Raw genomic sequence first — 10,558 nt, 5'->3', positions numbered from 1 at the left:
ACCCCAGCCTCAGCTTCGCTTCTGCTGCATGAGACTTTGGGGAAATCATTTTGCATCCCCACCCACACAACTATACTTTGAGGGCTGAACAGTACTGTGGCCCCTGTTTTCACACAAGCAAACAGTTTACTGCTCCATCCTTTCCTTTGCTAGCCTTTTCCTTAAGGCTTTGCCCCCACTGAGGAATTGTGAGGCCTGAGAGGGCCATTGAGCTTTGTGTGCGCTTTGTGTGCGTTCATCTTTCCTGCACCAGTCCAGCTCTTCCTAACTTCTCCACAGGGCTGGGCTAAGAGGAGTGAGGTAGAATGTGCACCTGCGGGTCATGTGAAGCAGATACTACATCATACCAACACCCAAGGTTTTCTTGCTGCCATTTGCTTTTTCCTTCTGTCCAGGCAAATAGCGGAAGGGTGCTTTAGCTGTCCTTTGCTTTATTCTTTGTTCTGAGCAGGAAGTCAGGGTGGTCGAGATCCAGGTAGGATGTCGGGGGAGGAGAGAATATCGGAGGAAGAGGTCTCACATGGGTATCCTCAAGCTAGTTGTCAAAAGCAAGATTCCACACCCATCAGGGCAGGAGGCACCAGGAGAGTATTGGGCATTATGTTACAGTAGAGCTTCCATTTCTCCCTGCAGGAAGAAACGTCAGATTTAGGGCATTGTGGGTGGCCAAGGAGTGCAAAACTGAGAAGATCCATAATTAAGAAGATCCATTTGAGGGCACCAAATTTTGTCCTCACTCAGGGCATTATATTACCAAAGATTACCAAAATCTGCCCCTGCAGGAAGTAATAAATGGGAGGAAAGGCACTCAACCGCTCCAGGGGCTGGTCTCCAGAGGAAGTACAGGTTCCTCAGCTCAGCTTTGGCCTCAGATACTGTAGATAGCTCTTATTCCAGTTCCAGCTGTTGTAGACACAAGAACACTTGGAAGTCTCCTAAGGAGCTGCTTCCTTGGATTTCTGATGAGTAGGCTAAAATGGGAACCTGTATTCAGGTTATTCCTCCTTCCTCTGGTTTGGGAGTGGGGCATTCTAGGGGTCTTGGTTCCTCCCTAGTCTGCCTCCTTGGTTAGGTCCATCACCTGTGAGACTTCCCACATGGAGAAGGGAGAGCTCTCAGAAGAGAAAGGGGAACAACTGAAACAAAAGCAAGAACTTTTTCACCAGACTTATCTGCAAGAAAGTCAAGACCTTACAGATAACCACAGACTGATACCAAGGAGGAGAAGCCTGATACTGTCCATGTAGTTTTCCTCAGGGATCAGGCAACCCTTTGTTGTTCTTTTTCCGGAGTCCTTTGATAAGTCCTTAAGTGCAGTTGCCAGTCTTTTCACCAAAGTGCTGGTCAGCAAGACGGTTCATTTTGAAGATGAAAGGAGTCTTTGGACAACATCCAGATGCATTTCAAGTCCAGGAGCCAAAGTCTAAATGACGTTCAGACCATGCTTTCCTGCTTATGTCATGGATTTGAGGTGAAGAAGAAGAGCTGAGATGGTTGACCATTTGGGACTTGGAGCAGACTCTGTACCCACTGACCTTTTAAGACAATTCAAGAAATCTATTTGTGAGCCATTCAGGCAAGTGGGTTCAGAGGTTCATTTCAAGATGCCAGTGACTGGAAACTGAAGACAAAAATGCACTGGAGGCAAAATGCTTAATATATATTTTCATGTCTTTTAAAAAAGCTATTCAACAAGCTATTGTAGATGTGCCCAAACAGATCAAGCATCAAGGAACAGACACCATCCTGATAGCAGTGTCAAAGGCGGATGTGGTTCCTAGAACTGCTGGAGATGCCTGTGAAAAAAAGCATTGGAGGTTACAGCCAGTAAGGATCTGCTAGCCCAGTATCCAAGTCTTACGTCTAGATCTGCAGAACATCTAGTTAGCTGAAGGTTGAGAAGCTGTAGCTAAGGCAGTGCAGATATCTTAAGGGGATATTGGAAATCTTGCTTGCTTCATAAAGGGAGTTGATGAACATGTCTGTGGAGGCACATGGATAGCAATGATAGAGGTGGACTATGAAGCTAGAGGACATTTTTTCTTAGAGTTTTTACAGGACTGTGTTAATGAGGACTTCAGTACAAGTGCCTTGAAGAGGAAGACAGCCACTTAACACCCTATTTTGGGCTCCAGTGAGGATGATTCTGTTTCTTACCACCTTTACATATATAGGTTTTTCAAAGGAGTTGCACTGCTTTATTCACCAGTCCACTTTCCCCCTAACTGGAACTTGAACTGGGTCATAAGTGCCCCACTGGGGCCTCCCATTGAACCCATGGCTACAGTCTCCCCATTGGAACTTACACCAAAGACTATTTTCTTTGTGGTCTGGCAGGAGAGTGTCCGAGTTGGGGTCACTTCCTGACCTCTGTGGGGGTTTGTTGTTGTTGTTTTTTTAAAAAAAAGATAAGGTGATTCTACATTTTTCATGCCAGAAATATTTCAGTCTTAGGAAGTCATACTCTTGTTTGCTCCAACTCAATACAGTGGTACCTCGGGTTACATAAGCTTCAGGTTACATATGCTTCAGGTTACAGACTCCACTAATGCAGAAATATTACCTCTGGTTAAGAACTTTGCTTCAGGATGAGTACAGAAATCGTGCAGCGGTGGTGCAGCAGCAGCAGGAGGCACCATTAGCTAAAGTGGTGCTTCAGGTTAAGAACAGTTTCAGGTTAAGAATGGACCTCCAGAACGAATTAAGTACTTAACCCGAGGTACCACTGTACCTACTTAGGAGAAAGTATGGCATGAAGTAAATCTCTGAAGGGGTTTCATTTTTACATGGATAAAACAGTAGCCACTAGGAAGTCCAGAGTCGTATGCGTTTCTTAAGGGTCAAAGGCCTTTAGCTCATCCATAGCTAGATAGTTGTGGAAGTGCATTAGTGAAGCTTACAAAGCCGTGTTCAAGTCGGGGGATTCCAGGGGAAATCATGGCTCAGCTTTCTGAAAAAGAACTGTCCTTGTGGAAATATGTAGGGCAGCTACTTGGCCAGATAAGTATTGCAGCTTTGCATATAATTGAATAACTTTTTAAAGAAATGCCTGAAGTAACTGATATTATGGTTTGAAGTCTTGGGTGGTGCTGTGGTCTAAATCACTGAGTGTCTTGGGCTTGCCGATCATAAGGTCGGCAATTAAAATCTGCATGATGGGGTGAGCTCCCTTTGCTTTGTCCCAGCTCCTGCCAACTTAACAGTTCGAAAGCATACCAGCACAAGTAGATAAATAGGTACCACTGTGGCGTTTCCATGCTCTCTGACACTCATCATAGTGTTCCATGCGCCAGAAGTGGTTTAGTCATGCTGGCCGCATGACCCGGAACAGCTATCTGTGGACCAATGCCGGCTCCCTTGGCCTGAAAGCAGAGATGGGCTCCGTACCCCATAGTCGAATTTGACTGGACCTAACTGTCCAGGGGTCCTTTACCTTTTACCTTTACCTTTAATCTGTTATATTTTATTCCTGGAAGACCTGTTTATCCTAAATAAAATCCAATAAGGCAGACATGTATGTACAAAATGTTTTTTAAATGTGATCTTATTGAGATCCCAAGATGATTTTTTTCAGGAAACTCTTAAAAATATGAAATAATACTTTTTGGGGAAAATTTTATCATATTTTTAAAATCACTTTTGGAAATTTTAAATTTTATAACTTATCTTTATAATTTAAAGTAAGTCCATCTTGTGCCATATCATATTAAAGCCCATGAAGTTCTGAAGAGATTGGTAATTTTAGATTTGAAATATCTCATTTCTGGACTGAACTTTTACTATTTTTGTGCAAGGCCAAAATTGTCAACTTTTTGAAATTTCAAAGTAATTTTTAGAATTTAACTTAGTTTTGGTTGTTCAACAAGCATACAAAATTTTAAGAAAATTGGACGACATGAGGTAAAAAGATCATTAAAAATTGAATCACTTGATACGGAATGACCCCCTTGCTGGACAGGACATTTATGTTTACAGTATATATTTGTTAATAACTAAGGCTTGTACTTCCGCTGGCACACTATTAAAGAGGTCTGCATACTGAACATGACCATTTTTGGCAGAGCAAACATGTGCAATTGTGTTTTGCAACTTTCCAGGAATTATTATAAGTTTCATGTTTGATTCAAAAGTGATATTATTTTTGAAAGTTGTTAATGATTCCATATTTTCTGTAGCAAATTCTTACTTGAGTAGGTTATGTTAAATTGCACTTCCTTTACTTTTCCAGTTAAGTAGAATGTTGTTGTTTTCTTGTAGGGGATCTTTCCTATTAATTATATTCACCTGAAAAAGGCAGTTGTCAGCAACAGAGGGTGAGTATGCTTCCTGATGATCAATAAATTGTGATACCTTTGTGGTTAAAAACAACAACAACCCACAATTAGATACAATCCTGATAAATGAGCAGGTTTTCACTGCAATTATTAAATGTGCTCTGCAGTTAAAATTAATTAAATTTATTTGCTTATTATTAAACTTGTTGCTTGCCACTTTAAAAGATCTTCAAGTAACTTGCACTGAAAGTCGTAAACATAAATAAATTATACCATAAAATAGAATAGGAAGAAGAATTCATATAAAACATTAACATACCATACAATATATATTTAAAAATCAAAACAAAAACCAGTTCCCGCATAAACAGTGATAGAAAACTTTGCCAGCACACTAACAATAAATCACATGATACTCCCACCTACTAAGCAGCAGATAAAAATAAAACACTGACTGAGGCAGAAGGTGGATTGGGTGGCAGGCAGCAGGTGGATTGATCAAGCCTAGCTCTGGCCTGGCAGAGGGACCGGTTCAGGGTCCAAGGGCTCCTGGACCTGCTTACCTCCTTCCTGCTTCAGGAATACCCCATTTCGGGACTTCCTGCTGACTGCCACCAGCAGGAATCCCTCTGACAGCATTTCTGCCCACCCATTCAGCAGGCAGAATATTGAAATCTGTGCTGGCAAGGCGACACCAGCATCAGTTTGCAGGGATAGGCCAGCAGAGGCCAGCACAGCTGGGCACAGGGACACCGGTACCAAGCAGACTTGGATTGCGCCCTACATTAGGTGAACTTGGATCCATTGAAATCCATGGGACAAGTTAATGATGAACTAAGTCTCGCTGATTTCAGTAATAACTGAATGCAACTAATTTTTTAGTCTGGATCCAATTTAGTGCAATGTGAATAACTGTGAGTACTCCTTTAAAACCAGGAGAAGATGGAAGTAATAATTTTTCAAAGTGTCTTATAATCTTTACAATAGTTTCATGGGAGCTTTGGTTAAATTTACAGGCAGTATGAAACAGTTGTTCCACTTGAAGATTCTGTTATCACTGAAGTTACAGCAACACTCCAGGAATGGGCTGTCCTCTGGAAACAGTTATATGTGGTAAGTGAATTGAAATAGGTATAATAATACGTATAAATAAAACTTACCGACCAGCTGCCAAGTCAAGGGCTGTATGCATTTCACACTGGGCCTTGTGCTAGTATTTTGTGTGGGTGAGCTTTTAGTGTATTGTTTTTTTAAGAGATTTATTTGTGTTATTGTATTTGTTTTGTGTTCATTGTTGCTGATATTTGCTTTGAGAGTTTTGTGTAGGAAGGGACACAAATTTAAAAAATTATAAGAGCTGGGGCCTTGGTCTGTATTCGTAGGCTGGTTGGCAAAGTGAATGTCTCCACCGGTGAACAACTCTTCTTGGCTTGCTAATTATTTGATGCCTTAATATTAGATGATATTTTTAGTTACAGATTTGCACAAAGCCAGATTTGAATGATAAAAACTTCTCATTTAAGATTGCAGTTTTTATGTTCTTTCATCCTATAACTATTTAACTAGGGGTTTTTTTTTTACATATTTCATGCAATATAAAATACATGTTAGTAATAGGAAGACTTTGCTAGAAATCGAACAAGCTTGTGTAACTACTAGCTCATTTTTTCATCATAACTGTAGGAAAGCCTTGTAGCTGGAATTTTACTTTAAATATTTCTTCTTTAAAACATTTTGTCATGTTTCTTTTTTGAACCTTTTATTGTTACATTTTACACCATGTGTGATGGAGTACACTTTTCTTTTCTTTTTTTTGTATGTTTTGCTTTCATTTATTACTGGTTTGCTTGTTTTTAGAAAATGGGGAAAAAGGAGTGCTTTTTGCTGCATTCCTACTTCCTTGTTTACTGGCTAAAATTAGGGAGGAAGAGAAGGAGGGGAATCTATATCATGCACCTTAAGGCTATTCTCATGGACCACAGAAGGGTCCTGTAATAGCTCCATCTCTGAATCTAGGTCAATCTAGGCCACATCGGTACCTGGGTATGAGATTATCCTAGGAGTCACATATATGTTGTTTTAAATTCTTCGAAAAGATCGGGTTTCAACATTATGTACAAATAACACTGACATTAGGAAAATGGCTTGTGAATTGTACAGTTCAAGTCTTTAAGCTGTTTTCTCAGCCAGCATGACCAATGGGCAGAGATGATGGAAGTCCAGCAACATAACAGAGGGCACCATAACGGGCTATCCCTGGCTCATACATAGAACAAATGTAATACTGAAGTTTGGAAGAAATGACTACTGATTATCAAAACAGAGCTTTTCTCCTGAAATTCCAGGCTTCTTGTGCTCTCTTCTGGGCCTGGGAAGAAGCAAGGAGGCCTGCTGCTTTTAGATCATTGTAAAGATAATTAGCCAGGTAAAGGAGTGGAGAGGGTGCAGGATTACGTCACATGTTTGTTCCATGTTGAATTGCACCAAAGCTGTTGAAGGGCTTTAGCATGCACGCGCGCGCACACACACACACACACACATCATGTACTTAGCCCATGGCAATTTCCTGCTTTCCTCTAAAACAATGACTGAATAATTTGTTTCCTCCACAACAAATGGGAAAAACCAACTGTCATAGTGTTCCCTCACATTGATAGGTTTTGTTTTTATTTGATGTGGCAAAATAAAATTGTTTCAGGAGCTTAATAAATTTCTGTTGAAATATACCAGTTACACTCCTTTTACAGAGGTCAGCCCCTGCAGTGATATTAAAAGATGTCAAAACTCATTGCTTGTGGCAACGTAGAAATTAATAAAGGGTGAGAGATCTGTTATTTGCCTAGAAGTGAGTGTTACACGGCCCTTGCTACCAGATGAGTGACATTTTGCATGGCAACATTAACTTTCCTTCTCTTTCACACTGTGGAAAGTGTTTCATCTACCTTATATGGCAACCACAAAACAAGCCAAGGAACAAATTAAAAATGCAGTGCATTATGTTGTAAAGACTGGCTGTTGTTACAGGGAGTTGTAGGTCATAAATAGTCACTTTATATTCTGGGTTTGTATTTGTCACCTACAGCAAGAATTAGCAGGAGGTGGATAGGGATCTACTGGTAGATCTCTCAGAGTGATCTGCAGTAAATTGACTCCCAATTGCAACAGTAGCAACAAAATTGCTTTTTTCACCTAAAGTAGGTGAAATGAGCAAAGGAATAGAATTTGTATCAAAGAACTGCAGTCACAGGACATTTCTGATGCTGAATAAAAATTCTACATCCAGAATGTGCACCCTGTTTAATTTTAAGTGTGTGTCTCTCAGTAGTGGATCCTGATGTTCTAATAAAGAACAAAGTTGACCCAACATGCCTAAATCTGTTTACCCCTGACCTACAGTGTTCCGCAAAAAAGCCACTCCTTACATTACATCAGTGCCCTACAGCCCATCCTGGTCCCTGATCTTGTGTCTGATCTTGATCTGCCTTTGCTTACAGATAGACCCCTAACCTGGAATAACCACTTTTACTAAAGCACAATAGCAGGGACCAGAGGTTGCAGTAAACTCAGATGCCAAATCTTTCCCCATGTCTACACAAGCAGGGCTGCTCCGAGAACATTTGGCGCCAGCCAGTGCATCAGGAGCTCATTTGCTTGCTCATCTTCCATTATGATATATGCTGTCACCTGCCAACAATGCCCTTCTGTGTTCTACATAGGAAAAGCAGGCCAGTTGCTACACAAAATAATAAACAATCTAACCTTAGAAATGGCAACATTCAGAAAACAAAGGGAGAACATATAAATCCCCCCAGGACTGCGGACCTGAAAATTGTCATTCTTCAGCAAAGGGGGACTCCAGAATTATAATTAATCAAGGTTTGATGCTGTTTAGGCGCCAATAAAGACAACCGCTTCCTGTCTTACTACAGGTGTTATTTAGCAAAGCTGGAATGATTGTTTTATCACCAACTATAGCTGTAGAGAAGGGACGCGGGTGGCGCTGTGGGTAAAAGCCTCAGCGCCTAGGGCTTGCCGATCGAAAGGTCAGCGGTTCGAATCCCCGCGGCGGGGTGCGCTCCCGTTGTTCGGTCCCAGCGCCTGCCAACCTAGCAGTTCGAAAGCACTCCCGGGTGCAAGTAGATAAATAGGGACCGCTTACTAGCGGGAAGGTAAACGGCGTTTCCGTGTGTGGCTCTGGCTCACCAGAGCAGCAATGTCACGCTGGCCACGTGACCCAGAAGTGTCTCCGGACAGCGCTGGCCCCCGGCCTCTTGAGTGAGATGGGCGCACAACCCTAGAGTCTGTCAAGACTGGCCCGTATGGGCAAGGGTACCTTTACCTTTACCTTTATAGCTGTAGAGAAGGGACGCGGGTGGCACTGTGGGTTAAACTACAGAGTCTTGGACTTGCCGATCAGAAGGTCGGCAGTTCGAATCCCTTGGATGGGGTGAGCTCCTGTTGCTCGGTCCCAGCTCCTGCCAACCTACCAGTTCAAAAGCACGTCAAAGTGCAAGTAGATAAATAGGTACCACTCCGGTGGGAAGGTAAATGGCATTTCCGTGCACTGCTCTGGTTCGCCAGAAGCGGCTTAGTCATGCTGGCCACATGACCCAGAAGCTGTACACTGGCTCCCTTGGCCAATAAAGCGAGATGAGCGCCGCAACCCCAGTCGGCCACAACTGGACCTAATGGTCAGGGGTCCCTTTACCTTATAGCTGTAGAGAATGATCACTCACTTTGCTTATGTTTATATAGAATTGTTGTACTTGTTGCATTTCATTGCCATTTGACCCCATCTCTCACCCTCCCTGCAATAATCCCTTGATCCGTCTCTCTCTGTGTATGTGCAATATATAATTTTAGAGGGTGGGGTTTTTTGGGGGGGGTGTAGCTGGAATCTGTGAATGACATTTGTCATTCAAGTCATTCCGTTCAAGGCTTGCATTTCTCTCTGTATCCAGTGAGGTTTAAAATCTTACAGAAGCTGCTGCTGAACCAATCAGTCTTAGCTGACTGGCCAAGTGCTCTCATCAGCTTCTCAAAGAGTGAGCTATGTTGCCATAGCAACAACTAAGTGATGGTGCTCTCCTGGAATAGGGGTAAGCATTTCCCCACTCCTCTCACCTGGCTGGATGATGTGTCATCCTAGGAAGGAGAACAATAGGCCAGGGGAATTCATAGAGAATTTAGAGAGGGGGAGATTGGTTGATGCTGGAGTCTGGAGAGAGCGCGACATGTATGCTCTGTGCTGAACCCAAAGCTATGAGCTTGGGGCTTACCTGGAAACCTAATGGGGAAGCAAGATGTTGGAGTGTTAATGCTGTGACCCCTGCATCCTATGCTTTAGTTGTATATATCTATAAATGGAACCATATATTCTAAAGATGCCACAGTCTCCATTGACCTTCCTTCAAAGGAAACCAAACCCTAGATAAGCACAGGCACTACTGGAGTATCCCGCGACTCAGAGAGTGGGGTGCACATAGGAATATTGTTTCTTTCCCTGTGCATCTGCCGACTTACGTTAACACTTCATGCATTTGATGAAGTGGACTAATACACAAAAACTTATGTTGCAATAAATCTGTTAGTGTTTATAGTTCCACAATACTACCCCCACCTCCCATGACAAGCTAATGCATCTACTCCTCTGGACTTAATTGTTTTTCCTGCAACACATATGCACTCAAAAGTTTTACTGTATATATAATATAGTTGGTTTTAAATCACCCAACTAAAGTGTTTATTTTTCTTTCTTTCTCCCCCCACTCCCTCTCCCAAATAAAACCTTTACAGAAACATAAGATAGATCTCTTTTACAAACTGCGGCATGTGATGAATGAACTGATTGATCTTCGCAGACAGCTACTATCTGGTCATTTGACCCAGGACCAAGTACGAGAAGTCAAGAGACACCTCACTGTACGCTTGGACTGGGGTAATGAGTAAGTATGAGTACTATTTTGTTTTAAAGCATTTAGGGTTCTTATGGACCGAAACTTTAAAATGCTTGGAATGTGCTTGCTGGCAGCCAAATACGGATTTTAAGGAGGAAAAGATGATGCAAGTAAGAATTGTGAAATTTCAATTTTTTTTATCCTGATCCTAATCATGTAAATTGATGCATGAAGGTAAAGTCTGTTTCATTTTTGGTGTTTCCATTGCAAATAATTATATATGGTAAGCTCAGCAAAGGGTAGTGTGCTTATTGATGCTAGTGGTTTGTGTAACTTTTTTTTAATACTTTGTAAACAACTTAGAAGGCTATTTTGTCATTAAATAGC

General features: G+C 41.8%; 1 protein-coding gene across 13 annotated transcripts in view; it reads left to right on the top strand.

Annotated features, from left to right (window-relative positions):
- The window catches only part of DOCK3 (dedicator of cytokinesis 3), a 137,028-nt gene that overhangs the window by 22,600 nt on the left and 103,870 nt on the right, over window positions 1–10,558 (top strand). For all 13 annotated transcript variants that reach the window (XM_083429275.1, XM_083429281.1, XM_083429280.1 and 10 more), the window contains exons 4-6: window positions 4,258–4,313; window positions 5,291–5,387; window positions 10,071–10,219. In XM_083429275.1, coding sequence (XP_083285401.1) covers window positions 4,258–4,313; window positions 5,291–5,387; window positions 10,071–10,219 — 302 coding nt within the window. The remainder of the gene's footprint in view (window positions 1–4,257; window positions 4,314–5,290; window positions 5,388–10,070; window positions 10,220–10,558) is intronic.

Source organism: Podarcis tiliguerta (assembly GCF_965153285.1).
Source record: "Podarcis tiliguerta genome assembly, chromosome: 2".
NCBI lineage: Eukaryota > Metazoa > Chordata > Lepidosauria > Squamata > Lacertidae > Podarcis > Podarcis tiliguerta.
This window is presented reverse-complemented; position numbering and strand designations above follow the sequence as displayed.